The following is a 22,745-nucleotide window of genomic DNA, read 5'->3' as shown; positions in this document are numbered from 1 at the left end:
TGCGGGCGAAGTCATGAGTAAAAGCTAGTTGTCTAATAATTCTACGCTAAGTATTGTCTTTTGCGCAGTCCACTGTGTAGTCATTTCAGCCGTTAACTGTCCACTGCTGAACATAAGCCTTTCTATGAAGGGAGTTTAACTAGTAGTTGCCAAGCTTGGCAGGCAGGTTGGTAACCGTAGTTATGTTTTAAGAGGCTGCTGCTCGTCCCTCTACCATTAAGGGATTAATAAGGGAACTTATTCGACTCTGACGACATCTGCAGGAAAGGAAGGAGTGATCTATTGTATACCGGGACTACACGATGTCCCTAAACAGTTCATTATCTGTAACTAATCTGGTGTAGAAATAGATATAATTAAAAAATCGGTTTTCTTATAGTAAAATTCAGACTTTATTATAATTTGTACAAAATATAACAACACTATTATTCACATAGTCTCATTTCATTTCACATCTCACAATATAGTATAGGTACAGTGCCTATTTACATAATATCAATTTATACAGTACAAAATGGGCTAGTAAGATAATGTCGTTACATACAGAGGTAGTATTTATAAAACTGAACAACTTTCTACAAAAATGTGGAAAAAGATCTGTGATAAAAATGAAAAGTCTTTTTAGTGAGATGAAAATAGAATGGTAACCCTGCTTGCGCTATTGTTACAATAAGGGCAATGCAGGGCACCAAAGAGTTAATAGATGAAAATAATGATGATGATGATCAGTTGGACCACGGTGATGGAATTCACTTGGAATTAACCACAATTGTAGATATAGCCGGACTAGATATTGCTAACAAAATTTGATCCTTCGTACCGGATTATGAAAAATATCAAATTGTATCACAATGTATGCTTGAAAAGTTGTTCAATGAGATACGTGATCAGCTTACTATGAAAAGTTCAAACATTATTTTATTATTAGAAGCTATTCCTTGTAGATGAGTTGTTCGATTTCAACAATACTATCACTGAATTTCAAATGTTATATTTATACATCACATATTATAGTATATTATAAAATTTTGATAATAATTTAAAACTGAATAAAACATAAATTATAATGATATGATAAAAAAAATAAAATATTACAAAATTATTATTATTGTCTTGCTAATAGACTTATCAAAAGTCTTCCATTGGGAAGAATCTGGGGCTCGATGCAGCCCATATATTTGTCTAATTATTTTCAACTTTTCGCCATTCCTTTCACAGTTTTTAAATATTTACTAAACAAATAGTACATTAAATAAACGTTGCCTATTTGTAGTTAAATATTTTTGTTGCTTTTGCACGAATAGGAATGGCAAACGTACTGATTGTTGCCATAGATATGTAAAGTACCATAGACATAACAGAATACCATTGGTATCTAATACATCTCGTGTATTACTAATCATAAAGATTAGGTTTTTTTCCATTATCAATTATTTCACTGCCGGATCTCGTCCTACAAACTGAAACATAACTATGCCAGCACAGCTGCTTAGCGGTAGAAATCCGAGTAGGACAGAACTAACCATATACACGACTTTGTATAAAATATTTCAAATAAACTTGAAATGACAAGCAAGCTATATGAACAGTGTTACCAGATTGGAAATTTTTTATTCAATTTTGGGAAAAAAATATTTCATTTCGTCGATTCTCAAAAGTAAAATTTTAGAGAAAGAAAATTGTTGGAAAGAAATTTTCGGAGAAATAACTGTATAGCAGTGTATCCATAGAATATACCAATGAAAATAGTAATAAAAGAAAAAAAAAACAGCGGACGGCGCCCTTGTTTTGTCGTTCGTTAAAAAAAAGTACTAATATCCGACAAAGATTTATGACTCGTTAACAGTAATGAAAATAGTGACAACTTTTAAAGGAAAAAAATATTTTAAATTCGATTCTGGCAACGCTGTCCGTATACCTGTCAATATATAAGAGCTAAGATTCGACATTTCGAACTTTAAAGAAGAGGCTCAAAAATACCTGTTTCCAGAGCCGTAAAACATACATATAAAAAAAAGGTAAAGTGAGATAACTGTCACATATAAACACTAAACAATTTAGGTATGTGATCAATATAATATAATAATAATTCTTGTGCCAATACAAAGTTCATGTAAGGGCAGTGACTAAAATACAAATGTAAATTATACCTATAACATACTTAAAACTAAATACTTATCTAGAGGAAGTCATAATTTGAAACGTCGTCAAACTGTTGCGACTGCGCAGATGGCCGAGCCGCGCCACCACCCGGCCTGTACTGCGGTTGCTATGAAAATTAAACAAAATGGGTGTAAATAAATACATAGGCTTACATAAAGACAAACATTGATAAATCAAACCCTGGGTAAAATATTGTCCTTATTAAAAAGTATGACAATCTCGCAAGAAAACATACTGTTGTGTATATTTCATATAAGAAACACGATAAACATACAAAGTCATTTAACTCGTATATAATTTTACAAATTAAACTAAAAAAAACACACACACACAAAAAAGATTATTTATGTAACTCAGCCGCTGAGTTCAAATCACGTTTGACCAATTACATTTAGATGGGTATTTAAGAAAATTTTGAGTTAGGACAATATTTCACTAAGGGTGCGAATATATTTTTAATAAATAGTAAACAAATTGTTTTTATTTCAAAATTAAATATTTATTTAATCTGCAGTACCTCCACATATTACTATTATTCAGAAGTCACCAAAAGTCATGCAATATTAATAGCAGAAAAGAAAAAAAAATAGTATGATAGAAATGTATGATAACATGCGAAACTTGACTATTGGCATAAAGATATTCGAGTAACAAAGAGAAAATAGTGTTTTTGAAAAATTACAGGTAATTCACACGTTTAATATTTTCGTAAAAACACTCATAATGGTCTATCAAAACGAAATAACCGCCACAAGCCCACCCAAGAAACGTCGGTTGAAAAACAACAAAAATATCGAGCCTTCCTATACTAGAACGATATGAGGCCCGTACTAACTTAAGAGCGCTTGTAATTTTAGTTTATCCAAGTGTGGCAACATCGCCTTTATTTGTCAATTTTCAAAAATAATTGAACTTTTATCAATATTTCTGATTGCTTAAAAAGTTCTCTTCTAGCGAATTAAAACATCAATAATGCAATAATATTCTTATAAGGTTGACACTGAAAATTTGTATTTTACTAGCAAAACTATATTTGAAAAACTCCAAAGCAAAATATGAAGTAAATGCAAAAAATTTAATGTTACATTTATATACAACGTGTTCTACGATTAACGTCTTAGTTCGATTCGAAACATTGAATAATATTCAGTTGTTTTAGAAAATTTACAGATATTTGCGACGTTGCCACGCTCCGGAAAGCAACAGATATAGACGCTGTCAATTTCAAATACAACATTTGTCACACAAAGTAAATTATGGCGGGAAAGCAATGTCAGTTTGATTGACAATGATTGGAGAAATGACATAAGAAGCTGCTAAATAATCGTCAAAGATATGAGATTTCTTCATATGAGATACACAATTCCAATTAATTTAATAATATACTTAAATGAACACCTTTCTTCTTGATTTTTTTTTATCTTTTTTCATATATAGAAGGCTCGATATTTATTTATTTATTAATAATTTTTTGTAGCTTTAGATATTTGATATAAAATATAGCTTTAGATATAAAAAAACTGCATAAGATAATTCCTTTGCCTTTACTAAATCAATATGCCAACAGCCAGTTAGTAGTGAGTGGTGGTAAGCATTACTTGTGCGTGTGAGTGCGGTGTACGGTGGGCGGCTCACATGTGCGGTCGACCGCCGCGCGGGACCTGCTGTTGCTAGAAACACACCTTGCGCTCAACACTACTGGACAATTCTGAGCGTGCTCAAGCCGACTCCGTGGAATGATCGTTAAATACAATAGTGGTTACTAAAATTGCACTATACACAGTACAATTTAGTAAACTGAGTATGCTCAAGTTGGTCTGCAGATATGGATTTAAATACACACTAAATTTAGTATTTATATAAAATTAAGCAATTATAGTCTATTTTGTATCTAAAATATGTATTAAGCACGTTATAACTATGTAATAAATAAATAAATAATAACATGAAAGGAGAGGATTTCAGTTCATTTTTTTATATCACAAACTGTTTTTCTTTTTGTTGGGTGAAAATGGTAACCCCGCCTGCGCTAACGGGATACGCTGGCGGAGCACCAGTGAAGGGTGATAGATGAGAATGAAAACAGGCCAGTTAGCCCATCATTATGAATTTATCAGGAATTAACCATGATAGTTTTTAAGGAGAACCGCGAGGAGGTCGACCTGGTTGGGTATATTGCTAGCAATAGGATTCTTAGTCTCCATTACTAACAATCCCTTTTCCCCCAGCGTATACTGTTATTGCAGGCTTTTTAACCTATATCATTCTTTGAAGTGAACAATACAGAGTTTTCTTTTATTAATTAAAAAATGGTGTCTCATGTTGGAATAGTAGATATTTGAATTATCAATAGGATGCTTCTTTAATATGAATATATATTTTGTAAAGCTGTAATAATTTATAATAAATTACCAAAACATATACGAGGATTGACTGAGGTAAATGTTTTTAAAAAGAACCTTTCATGATACGTTAATAAATAAATGTTATTATAGCCTAAACGAATATATCAATGATAAAGATAAATAGTCATCATTTGTAAAAAATAATGTCTCATATAAATATATTTTGTTTCACTGTATAATTTTAAATGTTATGTTTTATATATCGTTAACTGTTCCATATATTGTACGCTTATATAGCAGGGCATGGAGATACTATTTAACTCATGTAATACCTTAATTTAACCTATGATCCACAATAAAGTCATTTGTATTTGTATTTATTTATTTATTTATATGAAATATGATCTGATCCAAATTGAGCATACTCAAATGATTATGTTGAAATATGTTTAATAAGCGTGGCTAGTGAAGCATGGGCTGAAAGAAATTTTTAGTATATAAGTAAGTATATTATATATACCGGAATGAAACCGAAATCGTGTGCGTCGTTTGAAGGGAGCGCTCTACCTGCGAAACTGGACAACTTTCAACCGACTTCAAGAAAAGAAGGTTCCCAATTCGGTTACATTTTTTTTTTTATATTCGTCACCTTATAGTAAACCGATTTGGATAATTCCTTTTTTATCTGTAAGAATGTACATACTAAGAGACTGGTCCCAAGCACATTTTATCAAAATCGGTTCACTAGTTTAATTTTTTAATTAAAATAACTGGTTATGTGGAACTGGAAGTCGGTTTTTTTGTGAATTACTATCACCACTAAAGAAGCAATGGTCAAAATAAAACGTCAAACAAAATTTAAGTCCATAAGTGTGAGAACTGAGAAACTCAAAATAATTTGACATTATTTTATTTTTGAATTGCGTAATTTCTGTCCTAATACATTCTATATAGCATGGATATCTACCCATCGAATATAGAACATAAAAATAAGAATTTTATCAATGTTTATGCACCGTTAACGATTTCGACATCACCCTGTATATTGTTGATTAATTTTTTATTCTATAAAAGTATACATTTACTGCCGCACTCAGAGATGTTCATTAAATTAATATTAATCAGATAGTAGTTAATAATAATTACAATTGTTAATTGACGTATTAACGATGGATTATTAACCACTTAATGCGAGGGTTTTCTGTGAAACGAGGTCAACTGGCGCACTGGCGCACGCACTAAATTCGAACGAGCATACAATAAATATACACTAAGCTGTATAAAATACAAACGGGCAAGAAGGTATCGTTCCAGATAATAATATAAACATAATATTTATAAGTGGCGAGAGGTTTTTTTTTTTTTTTATACAACTTAGAATGGCAAACAAGCTGACGGCCCACCTGATGGAAAGTGGTAACCGTCGCCTATAGACATGAGCAGTGCTATGGACATAACAGAGTATAGTGTTTCGCCCATGATACACCCCATGCGTTGCCATTCCTGAGGACTCAGGTGTTATTCCTCTGTACCCAGTAAATTTACGCCATATCCCACCCTTCAAACCGAAACACAGCCATGTAAACACAACTGCTCCACGGTTGAAACACGAATGGGACAGAGGTACCCAAGCAATCGACTTTTGTACAAAGTCTCCCTCTGGTTCTCGGCATAGCGCAAATCGGAACACATCTGATGCGCGAGTGGATCTCGTTCGAGATGCTTAAGTGGTTAACCGGTCTGAGAGGGGCTTTTTTTAAATTTACACAAAGGAGTTACTTAAGTGATCATCAAATCACTCTGAGTGCGGCAGTAAGACTTTACTAATTAACTAAGTAAACCAGGGGTCTCCAAACTTTGAAGCCTTAGGGCCATGATTTTTCCACTATATTCCAAAGGTCAAAACAGCTTTAATGGCAAAAAAGTCTGCTCTTAACTATATTGCTAGAGACTGGGGACGAATCGATGACACTAGTCTTAAACTGTCGCGGGTCGGAATGATGGCACTGGTAATTTGGCCCGCGGGTCGTAGTTTAAAGACCCCTGATGTAGAGTATAGAGGAACAGATTAATTATAAGTTATTACTACACTATAAAATAGAAACTGTAGCTAGTTATACAAAAACAAGCCATTATTTATGAACTTTTTTTTTAATATGACCATGTAGTTAGAGGAAAGGAATTGTTAGCACTGAAGATATGACAGCTCCATTTTTAACATATTTTTTATACCACAAAAGTGGAAAATAAGCATAAAACCCTTCTAAAGGTAAACGGTCACTGTAGCTTATGGACTCTCTATCGATCTCCACGCGGTTCCCCTTAGAAACCATCTTAATTAATTCAGGTAAAATTCATCACGATAGACTAACTGATCTGCTTTCATCCTCACCTATCACCCCTAACTGGTGCCCCGTCAGTGTAAACCAGCGCAGGCGAGGTTACCATTCCATTATCAACCGTTCAAAATGATATTTGGCTGTGTTTTTGCATAACTAACTCCAATTATATTATTAATCCGTTGTTATATACACCATTACACTAATTATTTACTAATGTTTGGATACAGAGCGTTGCGAGATGAATGGAAGAGATGAAAAAAAAAAAAGATTTATTCCCCCTTAATCAGAAAAAAAACGTCTGATAAACCTATTTTATCTATTAACGTGTTTTATCTCTTTCTTTTATGTTAAACTCTCTATTAGTAAGAAAATTATAAACACTTTAATAATTAAAACAGATTACAGCCTTATTCATAAAAACATCAACTGTCTTACCATAAAAAAAAAGGTTAAACTTGCGATAAACAGCGAGTCTACTCTTGAATCTAATATCAATCTAATATCCCGGGTTTCGGCACCATGATGTGGTGAGATAATACTCACCAATGTTTGTTATATATATGTATATCAACTTTTATGATTTAATTGAATTTTTTATTAGTTAAAAACAAGCAGACAAACTAACATTTTGGTATATATATATTTACTAGCTGACCCCGTAAACGTTGTTTTACCACTTATTGCGAAATATAAAAATCACGATTAAAATACAGGGGTTGATCGTAAAACGATGAAAATTTAAAGTCGTATGTATTTTTCAATGCTAATTCATATTAAAATTAAAATAAAAAAAAATTGTCAAAAACATAAAAAAAAATTTTTTAGGGGTGGGTCACCTTTATCATTGAGGGGTATAAAAAATAGATGTTGGCCGATTCTCAGACCTATCGAATATGCACACAAAATTTCATGAAAATCGGTGAAGCCGTTTCGGAGGAGTTTGGTAACAAACACCGTGACACGAGAATTTTATATATTAGATAACATGACGCTTGGTCACGGGACTCACACGCAAGATGCGCACGCAGGTCGCGCAGACGCTTTGTGATTGTTGGCTGCGCGCGCATACCGCGCACGGGACAGCGACGAGAGAGTGTTTGTTAACAAGGACAATTTAAAAATTTATTTGTTTTGTAGTAAAATAATTATTGTTTTTTTTTTAATTATTGATTAAATTTATTTAAAAGATGAACCCTACTATCAATCCTACATCAATATTAATTCAATATATTACCAATGACAATTTTACAATGCACTCATTAAATAACAGGTAGTGTTTAAGTTATAATTGGGATCGGTTTACAATAGACTATATTGAAAAATTATACTAATATGCATCTATCAGAACAATACGGAGCCAGGTGGAGACATATTGACGCTGGTATTGCATTTTGAGAATGCAAAAGGTTTTAGTTTCAGTATCGACTTATTGCAATTTAATTTAAAAGTAACCCACAAAATATTCAAACCATTTTCTGTAGCGTTTAATATTTAAAATAAAAGTAATTGACATTTTGTTATAATATCTATAGATTTAGACATAAAAAATTACAAATAAATGATACAATAGCAACAATATTTGATTACTTAGATAGTGTTTTATTGAACTCCGTTTAGGTAGGCAGCATTTTAATTTATATTTAAAATCGCAAATGTCTCAAAAGCCTATTTTAACTATTGACGCGTTTTCTCTTACGTTAAATTACTTATTTAAAAGACACTAGCAAAGAAATACTATAATAAAATATAACATGGCTGTTATTAGCAATATTTTAGTAACCCTCTAATAGTTAACTATCGCTCATTCTGTCAATAGGTTCATAGGACATTTTAGTTTTATTAATAGAGACGTAGAGTTATATATATATATATATATATATATATATATATATATATATATATATATATATATATATAATCATTAATTCTTCACATACTATTTTCTAAAGTCGAATATATTTTATATTACTCGATGATAATGTTCTTTCTATGTTTCTACGAGTGAAAGAATTTTTAAAATCGCTATATTTTGAGTTTATCCATTTCAAATAAATATACAATAAAATAAAATCTTTCTTTCCCCTTCATTATATTTAGATAAATAAAATAACAAACGTTAGCATCCTTAGAGTGACTATTTTTGGAACGACCACGACATATTCAACTGTCAAGTTAATATTGTGATTCAACTCTTTTTGTTTGGAATTAATAGTCAGGTTCTAGCAAGAACATATTTTTATTTGTACAAAAGGAAATATTCTTTTGATTATTTTGTTTAATTCCGCTACCATTATTGTGCGTCAACAGTCAGGCGTTGGCAGTTGCCTTATATTATTATTAGATTAGAAAGGTAATGTTTTTATGAATAAGACGGTTTAAATGCAGTTTCAATGATTGAAAAAGTATAGACAAATCGTGCGAAAAAATTATTATAGTTATATAGATCTTTGAAAAATAGAATGAAAAGTTATGAGATGTACAGGGCATGCCTTGGACAGTCTACATCTTTGTGAATTAAAAAACAATATTATTAAATTAATTAATACAATTTATAGTTACCTATTAGTTCTGTCATATTGTAACAAATTTGAAATATTTAGAAGCGCCTGAAGTAAATTCTGCTAAAAGACTAGACGTGGGTAATATTGATATCGCTCTGATATCTATATATTGTTTTTTTTTTTTTTTATGCATGAAAAAATAGCAAACAAGCTGACGGCCCACCTGATGGTAAGTGGTAACCGTCGCCTATATACATGAGCAGTACCATGGATACTAAATCACTAACAAATCACGAATACCAATTTGATATTCACGAACTATATGAAATGGAGGAGAACATAGGCTACTTTTTATAAGCTAGTGTTTAAATAAGTTAATGTTTATTTAACTGAACTAGGTGTTATCTTATGGATGTCCATAACACCAGCTTGATTTGAAATATTTTGTTTATTTCCGCTATCCATTAGTATGTGTGTGACTGCCAACATTCGAATATTGACCAGCACTATTACTACCAGAAGTTCCACAAGCCAACAATCTGATGACCGCCATTTTGTTCGCGAAAATCGCTGCTCGGATGATAGTATCAATCGTTCGGCTTTAAATTCATGTTTGGGATACAATGCGACGCAATTATATGGAAGCTTGGCAACTACTGGCAGAGCCCCCCCCCCCCCCACCACATAGGTCATAGGTCTCTCCCTTATGGGGGAGACCTATGTTCAGCAAAAGACAGTGAACGGCTGACATGATGGTGATGAATCATATATAAACACGTGCAAATAATATGAAAGTTTAAGATCAACATAAATTCAATTCCTTAATTCACATTGACATTGTCTGTCTAAGGCCAGCCTGATAGGAAACATAGCAGTGAAAAAAAAAACAGAGGCTTAGAGATTACACTGTAAAGATTTGTAATTGACTAAATTGGGTTATATAAAAGATAGTGAACTATACTAAAGGTTAAATATAGAAATGTCTCCTATGGAAATAAGTAATGTAGCATTCAAAGAAAAAAAAATCAGTTGTTTATTACTAGAACTGAAAAAGTTAAATATAACATACCATAGATTAGCACACAATTAGTTAGTCCCACAATCTACAGATTAAAAAAAAATAGACCTAAAACCTTTACGTGTCCCGAACTACGTGACAATTCGAGATGCACTTTTTATGCAACCTATAATGCCAAAACAACGGCCCACCTGATATAAAATAGCATCGTGGGCTCCACAGAGTATACAGTGACGCCCGTGGTATCAATTACGCGTTACCTGCATTTCTATGTCTGTTGGCATACTGGTAGTGAGTTGTTTAGAATGTGGGTGAGCTATCTTACCTGCTGTAGCAGGTGTCTGAGTCCAGGGTTGGACGGTAGCAGGGGCCTCATTATCCGGGAAGGGTGTCCCCCCGCCACTGAGGGGCCCGCCCCGGCGTTTCTCAACTGTTGTTGTAGTTGCTGTTGTAACTGTAAAATGGCATAGGAATTAGTTGGGGGAGGGTAGGGGGGGGGGGGGTTAAAGGCACCATCGGGGGATTTTGCCAGTAATTGCCACGCAGTTTGCTTTTGGCGATGTTTTAAGAAGGACGTTGCTGCCTATCTCGACCGTAAAGTTCTCTTAGTCGCCTCTTACGACACCTACGGAAAAGGAATGGGGCCCATTCTATATCGCCACCGAACGGAATAAAAAAAAAATGACAGAGGTAAGCATATGTACAAAGGCGAGCTTAACTCTAAAACAGTTCTCTTCCAGCAAACCTAAAGTAGAAGGGAGGAAAGGGATTGTTAGTAATGGAGTTTGACAGCCCCATTGCTAGCAATATGCCTTATTAGGTCGACCTCCACGTGGTTTCCCCTGGAAACCATCGTGAACAATTCTTGTTGAATTCGTCACGATTGGCCAACTGACCTACTTCATCCTCACTTATCATCCTTCACTGGTGCCCCGCCGGTGTATACCGATGGCGCGGGTGGGGTTACCATTCCATTATCATCCATTAAAAAAAAAAACCTAAAGTGGAAAGAAGCATCAATGTCAGCGGGTAGAGCGGTGTGCAATATTGTGTCAATTTTCTAACGAGAACTTGAATTTATAGAATAGAATAGAATGTTATTGCTAACTGTGTACATACATATAGCAGTAACCATTGCTTTGGATTTGACATCAGTATCAACAGTTATACCCTATCGGGCGTGCAACAATTTAAGAACAGCAATTATATTAACAATTAACATTAAATGTTTCGACATTCAAATACTATTACCATTACTTGATTACAAATAAATATGAAATATTTGACAATACAATTAACAGGACAAAGAATAATCATAACCAAATTAAAATAAAATAAACATAATTTCGCTTACATGTCAATTATTATTAATTATTAATTTAATGAGTTTTAAGATTAAAGTATTCATTTAAATTATAAAAAACATTATCAAAAAGTCAGGCTTTGAGTTTAATTTTAAAGATATATATGTAACTAATTCAATTTATTATTATTACTAACTTTATTCCCCGTGTGGTTTCGACATAGAATAGGTCACCCTTTTTCGTGGATGTCGTAAGAGACGACTAAGGGAGAGCGAGGTGTGGGCAGGAGCGCCCCTCTTAAAATACCTCCAATATCTAACTGAAGTTGCCAAACCGCCTGCCAGTCGTGGCAACTACTGGCAAAACCCACCAAGGATTAGGCTTATATTCCGCAGTGAACAGTTAAAAGATAATGATGACGAAGCAAATGTACAAGGGCGAGGTTAATTCTGAAAGAGTTCTCTTCCAGCAACACCCAAAGTAGAAAGGAACATCGATGTCAGCGGGTAGAATATTGTAACAATTTTCAAAAGAGAAGAACTAAATAAACTAAAATTTATGGATAACTAAATATATTTGTTATTACTCATTATTTATTTATTGTTATTTTTTATTGTCATACAATTTTTGTAATAATCATATATATATATATATATATATATATATATATATATATATATATATATATATATATATATATATATATATATATATATATATATATATATATATATATATATATATATATATATATATATATATATATATATATATATATATATATAATAGTAAGTACTAGTACTATACTGTTTCCACTTCTTATTGTACACACACTATTCGCTAGTAATTAATGCTCTTTCCATTCAACTTTTGCTGGAAGAGAGTTAAGTTCACCTATTATACATTTTCATTTAATATAAATTATAACAATGTAATTTTTTTATACATACATACATACATACATACATACATACATATCTGTCTCGCCTGTCTCCCATTAGGATAGGCAGAAACAATGGAACGCCAAATGCTTCGATTCAAACAAACCTCTTTCGCTTCCTCCACATTCATCAATCTTTTCACACACGCTCGCCGGTTACAATTTTTTTATACAATAAAGTAAATATAATAATAATTACCTCCATTTGTTTGTAATGCTCCGACTGAGCGTGGAAATGCGACATCAAGTCCATCTGTGACTTGTACTGCTGCTGGGCGGCTTGCTGGTGAGCGGCCTGCTGATGGGCAGCATCCATCGTCTGCTGCAAGTGTTGTATCTTCTCCAGGTTCTGCTGGCGGGCGGCCTCCAGTCCGTCCAGCTGGGTCACCGGCCGAGGACCCTTGCCGCCCACTTGCTGAACTTGCCCGCCCATTCCGCCTATCATCATACCCTGAAAATCGTGGCTCTAGATCTAGACTGTTTCTAAAGTTCGTTAACGTATTCGTTATTATATGAGTGAGAGAGTTTATTGTAACCATAATGCATGAAAGCGAGACAGAATGATAGACGCATATCAACGAAAAGAACAACCATATTAATTGTCTCTTCTGATTACTTATCAAACTCTAAACGTTCTTAAATAATTTATGGTATTATATTATACTATTTGAATATTAATTTGTTTATATTCATTATATATATTTTTTTTTATACAACTTAGAATGGTAAACAAGCTGACGACCCACCTGATAAAAAGTGGTAACCGTCGCCTATAGACATGAGCAGTACCATGGACATAACAGAGTATACTGTTTCGCCCCATATATATACCCCATGCGTTGCCATTCCTGAGGACTCAGGTGTTATTCCTCTGTACCCAGTAAATTCACGCCATATCCCACCCTTCAAACCGAAACACAGCCATGCAAACACAACTGCTTCAAGGTTATATTGAATATTAATTATATTATTGGAATGGGACAGAGGTACCCAAGCAATCCACTTTTGTACAAAGAGAATTTGATGAACACTTACCTGTGGATGCTGCTGCATCTGAGTCTGCACCATACTTTGACTGGTCGGCACCCCGGTCATTTGCCCAACGTTGCCCACGGGCATTCCACCGGCCATGCTAGTGCCAGGGCCCATGCTTGAGCCCGGGCCCATAGTGCCGCCCGGACCCATGCTCGGGCCTGGCCCCATGGTGGCCCCACTGCCCATACCGGCGCTGGACATTCCAGGCGTCGGCATGGCACCTGCAGTAGTAATGAAATCTATAAATATTAATAGGCAGGGAAAAGGATTGTTAGTAATGCAGACTTTGACAGCCCCATTTCTAGCAATATACCACGTTATCAGACCTCGACCTCTACGTGGAAGCCATCGTGAACAATTCTCATTAAATTCGTCATGAAGAGCTAACTGACCTGCTTCATCCTCACCTATCATCCCTCACTGGTGCTCCGCCAACGTATACCGTTAGCGCAGGCGGGGTTACCATTTCATTATCTATTAAAAAATATATACTAATTGCCTATTACATATAGTTTCTTTCAATAGAACATGATGAAAATATATACAAACCAATAATCGATCTGACCAAAAAAGTTAACAGGTTTTTTATGGAAATGGACATTAAATGTTATAATGCGATACCGAAGGATATTTTGGATATGCCTTTTAATAAATTTCAAACTGTTATAAAAAAAACACTTATTAAACAAAACCTATTACACACTAAACGATTTTGTTTTTATACTACTTAGAATGACAAACAAGCTAACGGTCCACCTGATGGAAAGTGGTAACCGTCGCCTATAGACATGAGCAGTACCACGGACATAACAAAGTATACTGTTTCGCCCATGATACTCCCCATGCGTTGCCATTCCTGAGGACTCAGGTGTTATTCCTTTATGTGTTCTATCGCTTGTATAATTGTATAATTCTTATGAATTATTTGAAATGATACCCACAGCCACTTTTTATCACACTGCTTGCAATCGACAGGGAATTCATCTTCACACGCTCGAACGTAAATAGTGACGTACAGTACGGTTTCAAAGGAATTTTCTTCCGCGAACGCTCAGGCTGTGTTATAACTTTTCATGTAAATAGTATAATAAACTAACCTGCCATAGTGGAAGTGGGCATAGAACCGCCCGCGCCCGTCGGCATTTGTTGTTTATTTATAATTTGAGTGATTTTCTGCTGTTGTATCACCTGTAAAACAATTTTAAAATTACAATAAATTCTATTCTATTCATATGATGTAAACATATGTTTACAAAATTATACACATACATATTACAGAAAGGAATATGATGAAAATTCTATAGGTTCAGCCGCTCAAGATTAAGGATCCCGTATGGTCTTAAAACTAATTGTGCTTTCTCAACCAAAGTACATGTGAGTGAAACCGGTAGTTATTCCATTAAAATACGTGTACTTATGAATTTTTAACAATAAAATTTCATTGTTACTAACCTTCCTAAGTCTGTCGACGAATGCGGCCTGATTGTTGGGTATAAACCCGAGGTATGCCTTCTTATCGGGCGTGTATAGTAATATCAACACTTTGATATCGCACTGCGGTGGTGTCGGCATCGGTGAAAAGTGTACACAACCCGCCTGAAAGTAAACACGCGGTGATCAATAAATAAATACCACTAGATGGCGTTGGATGTCCAATATTATTCAGCGCCATCTAGTTCTGGACTTAGCAGAAATTGTATTATGGGTACTACACAATTGATAGATATAACAACAATAATATAAGCCTTTTTTCAGACATAACAATTTTTTTACAATTTATTATTTATTTAAATACTATCGTCTGTTTTTTGTTAGCAAAGGCTTCCTCCAACTGCCTCCCCCAAGGCCATAGCTAGACCCAAGTTTAAATTAGAGCAAAAGAACTTTTTAGTAGGGCAGAAGCAATAATTAAGTGACTTAGAAAAAGGGAATCTGTTACATTTTCTTGGGACTTTTAAGTCAGGCCATTGGGCCGTCTTCGTAGCACATTTAACGTTATAATAGATACCATCATATCAGCCGTTATCCGTCCACTACTGAACATAGGCGTCCCCCATAAACTGCCATAAGGAATGGTCCTGAGCTACCTGTATCCTTTTACTCCGTGCAATGCATTTGAGGTTGTAACTCCATATATTGGGAGGGTCGTCCTACAGTGTGTTTTCCCATACAGAGTCATTGTCAACACACACACACACACACACACACACACACACATATGCTTTACCAGTGGCATTGTTTTAATAAAAAACCATATTTACAAACATACTTACAAACCCGTTAACCATGACTTTAGTAAGTGCATCCAACGCTTCACTTGGCTGGAGGTGAAACAAAACAGATTTGCTTTCTTTGAGGTACGCCCCGCCTATGTTGCTGATCAGCTGCTTGGGCATCAACTGCATGAGGAGCTTGCTCGGCCACGTATCCACCTTCAGGTCGGGCTCTACATCCTTGGAACTAGCCGACACCTGGCATAACGTAATAAAGTTTCAGAAAAACCCAACTATTTAAACACATTGTAGAATTGATTAAAATTATTTTGTTCAATTCCGCTACCTTTAGTATGCGTACGACTGCCAACACTAGCGAAACACTTTTTAAATAATCAATCAAAAATATTGATAAAAATTCAATTGTTTTTTTATAGTTGATAGAAAATCAACGTTGTCACATTTCGGTAAACTAAAGTATGAATGTAGTTAACATACTAGAGTACAGGTCGGCAACCTTTTGAGTCGAAAGAGTCAAAAATTACAATTTACAAAATTTCAAAGTTATTAAAGAACAACAAAAATTTTTCTTGCCAACAATAAATAGTACTTGCGTAAATAAAGTTTGGTGCCTAATCTTCATTAACCGATTCAGAACGATTTTTATTTTTTTAATAGATAATATTTACTAAAGAGCTGCAGCTATGCGTACAAAGAGCCGTAGGTTGCCGACACCTGAATTAGATTATACAAAGCAAATTCTACTGTGATTAGTGCACAATAAGGTATTTAATTCCCTTGGATAGCTGGTGAACTTGCAACTCACTTGGCAAGGCAGATGCCTGGTGGTCTTCGTCTGATCACCAGGCGCCTTCCCCTTCTCCATCCACTCGATCACGCCATTCCACACGATGGAACGTTGGGGCGGCGGAGGAGGACCGGTAGCCGGGGACGTCGATGGTCCCGGAGTGAGCATATTCGGCATTCGCTGATTAGAAATAGTCTATAATTTAAAATGTTTTTTTTTTTTTACTATTAAACTGGCGGGAGATATACATATTTTTTTTAATGGGTGAAGGGGTAATAGTAACCCCGCCTGCGCTAATGAGATATCAGTGAATGATGACAAATTAGGAATAAGTTAGGTCAATTGGCCTATCGTTTCAAATTCTTCACGAATCGACCACGATGGTTGCCAGATGCTTAACCGCTTATATATATTACTAATTGGTAATATCGAAATGAAGAACCTGATCGAAATTAATATAGATTACCTTAGCTTTTTTTTCACTATCCATTTTGTAACTATTACAATATGAAGTATTACATATTGTATTGTCACCAGAACTAGAGGGATCTCTAGTTCTGGTTCTAGTTTGTCAAAAATTACAAACGTACAAAATTACAGTAAAACTCGTTAAACGAAATAGGTTCTAATTCTGCTTACAGGATTGGACCTAAACAAAGTAACACGAGTTAAAATACATAAGTAACACAGAATTATACAATCGTCAGTCCTCAAGCTAGGGCCTAGGCTACATCTAGGCGAAAAGAACTTGCAAAAACGGCAAGTACGAACCTGCTGCGGTGGCGGCGGCGGAAAGGAGGGCTGTGCGAGTTGCGTGAGCAGCGCGGAGTTGGCATACGTGAGCGGCTGCCGCGGCACCGGCCAGCCGCCGCGCCCGCCCACGGCCGCGCGCGGGAACAGCGGGCCCGCGGCCCGCGGCGGGTTCGCCGTGTTCACACCCACTCCGCCACCCACGCCCACGCCCACGCCCACGCCCACGCCCACGCCCACGCCCACGCCCGCGCCACGTCCTTGTCTGATGCACACACATACACACACATACGTTTTCAATAGGAGAATTTGATTTTTAATGGATTAAAATTTGAATAGTAGCTCCGCCTGCGCTATCGGTATACGCCGGTGGAGTATCAGGAAAAGAAAGATGAGAATAAAATCAGGGCAGTTGGTCCACCGTGAGAAATTCACCAGGAATTAACAACGATTCTTGGAAATGATGGAGCTGGGATTTATCCCACTACCTGGTTTGCCCAGTGAAATCGTTATTAATGGAATCTTGTGACCTACCCTTCTACTAGATTATACTTCTACTATCAATGAGAAGCTGATAGGATATCAGGTCGACATCCATACCAGTAAATTCCTCACGAACCGTCGACTGACCTCACCCCTTCCTCATCTTAGATCCTTAATTTTAATTAATTGAAAAAACTCTTTATTTATTACTTTAAAAAGATTATAAACTCTCTGAAATCAAATCCGTTCGATATTCAAATTATGGGGTATCGCATTTTAAAACTACGCTATAAGTGACGTATTAATTCCATAAAACGTTATAACCAAAAAAACCTAAAATAGCAGTAAATATTATATATAATATAATAGAATTTTGATGCCGACTTAGATATATGGATAGATATAGACCTGTCTATTTAGAACTATATATAGATCTACATAGTTGACACAAAAAAAAGAAAAAAATTTGTCTTAAGGTGATCTAGAAATTTCGAAAAATTGATATATTTTTTACATTTCGAAAGTATAGTATTTCGATAATATTAAAATTTGGTGACAATATTCTCAGTATTTTATTGTTGTAAAACCCATTTAAAAGATCCGGGCCAAAGTAGGTAGTCTAGCCGGTCGGCCCAGTGAGTAATTCTTTTGTTCGGCGAAATGCATCTGCTTTGGTTTCTATACCTGAGTTGTAGTAAAGGGAAATATTTTAGTTTCAACAGCTACATAAGTTAGTATTATTGTTACGTTATTGTTTGTTTTTTTTTTTTATTTTTATTTCAGACCCATAAAAGATCTAAATTATCGTGCATCGCCCAGGTTCTTTTTTTAAGGAGACTGACTTCAACGCCATCTTTAAAATAGTTAATTTTTTTTTCTTTGTAATAATGATTTTTGTATACTTAAATAGTAATTTAAAAGTCCTTCAAAAGTTTCATAAATTTTGGTTGTTATTTAGATATAAAAAAGAAAAAAAAAATTGTAAACATTCATGTTATTCTGAACTTCTACTACCACACATTATGACCAGCACACATTAAGGGGACCCTAATTAGAAAATCTTAGTGCACAGAAACAGTAATATTCCGTGATATCCATTATGCTGTCCCTATCTATAAGTGACAAATATATTGCATAAATTTTTTTATGCAACTTAGAATGGCAAACAAGCTGACGGCGCACATGATGGAAAGTGGCAACCATCGCCTATAGACAACTTCTGTTAAAGCATACTCCAACATGTACATGTACATAACACTCACCCATACATATCCGTCTGTATGTCAGGCACTGGCGGTGGGGCTGGACTAGGCGGTCGCTCCTTCAAACTGTAACCACGGAGTAGTACCAAGTGCCTTGGATCCTGGGGAATAAACAATAACAACCTTCACATATACTATTACCACAAGTACAGTTAGTCAGTATGAGGCCAATGACCTCACTTTACTCTCACTTATCATCTCTCACTGATGCCCTGCCATCATATACTAATAGTCCAGATGGGGTATTTATCATTGTCTATTTAAACAAACTGAAGAAACTTGTACTATGCTAAAATATACCACATAATGACTGAAGGATTCTACCAATATTGTCCTGCATCATTTAGAAAACCCATACCTTAGCGTAGTTCCTTTGCTGTGCCTGGTGTAGCTCACCCCCCGCATGTTCATAGAGGGAGTTTAAAGTGGGCATCCTCCGAGCTGCCACTATGGACAGCTGGACGCCACGCTCGTTTACCAGCCGAGCAGCTTGATCCACAGTTGCTGGGGCACCTATACAGATATAAATCTCCATTTAGAGAGGAAAGGGATTTCTAGTAATGGGGTCAAATACCCTAATAGGTTTACCTCCATGCAGTCGTCCCTAGAATGTGGTAAATTTGTAGTAAATTTACCACAATGGGTCAACTGACCTAATTTCATTGTCTATTATCAATGAATGGTAACGCTATATATGGGTAGTACAGGCGAGGTTACCATTCCATTTTCAACCGATTTCAAATCTCGTGATCAAAAAGAAAATCTCGTGATTTTCAATTCGATTGTAATTGTTTTTATTTTTATTACCTCATAACTCCTAGGATATACTTATAGATTGATCCCATTTTATCAAAATCGGTACAGTAGTTTAGTTTTTTAATTGAAATAACTGGTTTTGTCATCATTGAAGTTAGTTTTTTTTATGGGACATAATCTTTCATTATCTAAATTTAAAAAAAATTAAAAAAAAAAAGAAACCATTATTCTATATAGTGATGAGACCTATGTAATTATACATTTTTTTTGTACAAAATAATAAAAACCTATCCCAGTTATACATGTTTTTTTTTAATGAAATAGAAACCATGATACTAGTTCATAATGTACTTTACTATAAATCAAATATTTTTTAAATGTTATGTATTTTTGAGTTTATTACAAACAATAAATCAAATATTTCTTTTTTGTAATTTTAATTAAGATTTCTCTGGCTTTACCTGGCGGTGGCAGTCCCCCAGCATATGCAGAATATGGTGGAGAAGTACACATCAATAGAATGTGCATTGGTAAGTCGGTTCTGCCGAGCTCCTCGAAACAAGCCAGTGCTGTTGTTAGTGCTTCTGTGACACATGCTCGACTCTCTGCGTGTCCACCTACATATCTGATAAATAATAATGATCGGTCTCAAAAACATATGGCATAGACGCAGTAGCAGATTTATATTTTTCTAAAGTATAGGTTATTTCACGTTCTACCATCACTCTAAGAAGGAGTGAAGTATGTACTTGTATTTTATTATCTAGGCATTTATTTGGGTGCAGGTAGGTAAAGTAGGTATTGCAAAGCTATTCAACAAATTAATTATTAAATGATAAAAGTAAATTCAAGTATAAATTACAATATTTTATAGGATTTTGTTTACAAAATATGCTACTCCTTAATAGGTCACAACCTAAACGGCCTAATGGTAAATCTAGCGCTGTATAGACAGAAACAGATAATATGAGATATATCAAAGAATAAATAGAACAATAATCTCCTGCACTATTGATTTATATTGATGAGTATGAATAAGACATAAAGTCATGTCAGTCAAAGACATTACTTTAAATCCAAGCATAATTCTTGTCCCCTTCCTTGCAATAAAACCTGTGAGGTCAAATTCAACATAGTCTCCTTTGAAAACCATTCTAGTTAATTCATGGTAGAGATCTATCATCCCTGGGGGGAAAGTATGGTTCCTCTCGAAACCATAGTGATTAATTTTTGAGTTTATCATGATGGGCTAACTGACCTGTTTTCATCCTCACCTATCATCTCTCACTGCTGCCCTGCCAATGTGTACCAATAAAACAGGCAGTGCTACCATTTCATTTTCATCCATTAAAAAACCTATTATCCTATATATATTACATTAGTACAGTGAGTACTAGTGAAGGATGATAAGCTTTTTTCCATCCATTAGCATAAACCATTAGCAAAGATGGAGTGATCAATTTATCTATAAAAAAAATTATCTCCATCTGTGTTTATGAAGATGCAGTTGTAGGTATTTTTTTTACAACACAGGGGGCAAACCAGCAGGTGAACTGCACCTGATAGTAAGTGACTACCGCCACCCATGATCACTTACAACACCAACAGCATTGCAAATGTGCCTTTTAAAAGGGAATATGCTCATTTCTTGAAGGTTATGTTGTCATATTGGTTCAGAAATATGGCTGCTGGAAGTTGATTCCAAAGTGTGGTTGTGCATGGAAGAATGTGCCTTGAAAAACGCATGGTGGAGGACCGCCACTCGTCCAGTGGTTGTGATGAAATTTTAGTTTATGGCGGGTTGTACAATGGTGAAAATCAACAGCAGGTATCAATCCAAATAATTCCACTCCCCATGATAAATTCGGTAGAAGATGCTAATAAAGAATTTGTTCGTAAAAATAATTAAATTACTCACTGAAGTTTGTCAACTGTCTCAATAACATTCTGTGGTGTTGTGAATGGTCCATATACAGAAACAGGCAGCCCAGGGTGGCAGTCAGCTGCCCGGTATGTAACTATGCAGTACACTGAACCATTACCACCACCTTCCTCTAATGCACCTCCATGGAAATATCTGGATAAAAGCACATGGTATATATAAAAGCTTCCATAACCAACAAACAGCATTTATTTCAATATAACCATTTGCAGAAACTGCCCACATGAATTAGTGTATTAAGTATCATAAGTTAGAATATAATCTACCTGTGTACAAAATTTCATTCAAATTCATTAAACAATTTAAGCATTATTAAATAAGAAACATACAAATATCCTAACATCTTTACAAACTTTCACTTTTATGTTAGTAGATTGAAATTACAGATTAGTACCTTAGGAAAATTTTTGTTCGTTTTATATTTTTACAAAATATACATAATTACTCATAATAATAACAACAATTCAGATTATCTTTACTCCCGCCATAACTACAGGGGGTAGATAACATAACATGAATAACAAAAGCTATACTCTCATAATAACAGTATTGTTGGAAAGAAAAATATTTTTAATGTAAAAAGTGTACTATGTTGTTTATTATATCATAAATAGAATTACTCACTCAAGTGTAGGAATTAAATAATTCGTTTTCAGTTCACTAATGTATGCTCCATTCGTAGATGTGGCTTCAATAACAAAAATTACTTCCGCCTGTATAGGCGAATCTGGTGCATTTACCACCATGATTTATTTTCATTCAAATTTCCATGTTTTAAAATGTATAAACAATTATTTGTATTTAGTTGATAAGTATGAAACACATAGGTATGTTCTTCAAAACTGACTGTCAAAATTTGACTAATTTGACATTAGTTCAGGGT

General features: G+C 34.8%; 1 protein-coding gene across 3 annotated transcripts; it reads right to left on the bottom strand.

Annotated features, from left to right (window-relative positions):
* Positions 1–363: 363 nt before the first annotated feature.
* On the bottom strand, positions 364–22,733 carry LOC113511163 (mediator of RNA polymerase II transcription subunit 25-like). Of its 3 annotated transcripts, XM_052900341.1 has the most exons (15): positions 22,487–22,733; positions 21,839–21,997; positions 20,382–20,545; positions 19,523–19,677; positions 19,165–19,265; positions 17,441–17,684; positions 16,688–16,864; positions 15,922–16,119; positions 15,101–15,244; positions 14,746–14,836; positions 13,649–13,869; positions 12,813–13,064; positions 10,695–10,823; positions 3,762–3,833; positions 364–2,269 (listed from the first exon to the last, which is right to left on the bottom strand). In XM_052900341.1, exons 1-14 carry the CDS (start codon positions 22,606–22,608, stop codon positions 3,795–3,797), a joined length of 2,196 nt encoding a protein of 731 aa, XP_052756301.1. In that variant the 5' UTR covers positions 22,609–22,733; the 3' UTR covers positions 364–2,269; positions 3,762–3,794. The 3 variants fall into 3 exon arrangements, with proteins under 3 accessions (XP_052756301.1, XP_026750573.2, XP_052756300.1); XM_026894772.3 differs by lacking the exon at positions 3,762–3,833; XM_052900340.1 differs by lacking the exon at positions 3,762–3,833 and having other exon boundaries at positions 16,688–16,849.
* Positions 22,734–22,745: the final 12 nt, after the last annotated feature.

This window comes from Galleria mellonella, unplaced genomic scaffold (genome assembly GCF_026898425.1).
Source record: "Galleria mellonella isolate WM207_F2 unplaced genomic scaffold, CSIRO_AGI_GalMel_v1 utg643, whole genome shotgun sequence".
NCBI classification, from domain to species: Eukaryota; Metazoa; Arthropoda; class Insecta; order Lepidoptera; family Pyralidae; genus Galleria; species Galleria mellonella.
The sequence above is the reverse complement of the archived record's forward strand: the minus strand, read 5'-3'. Positions and strand labels throughout refer to the sequence as shown.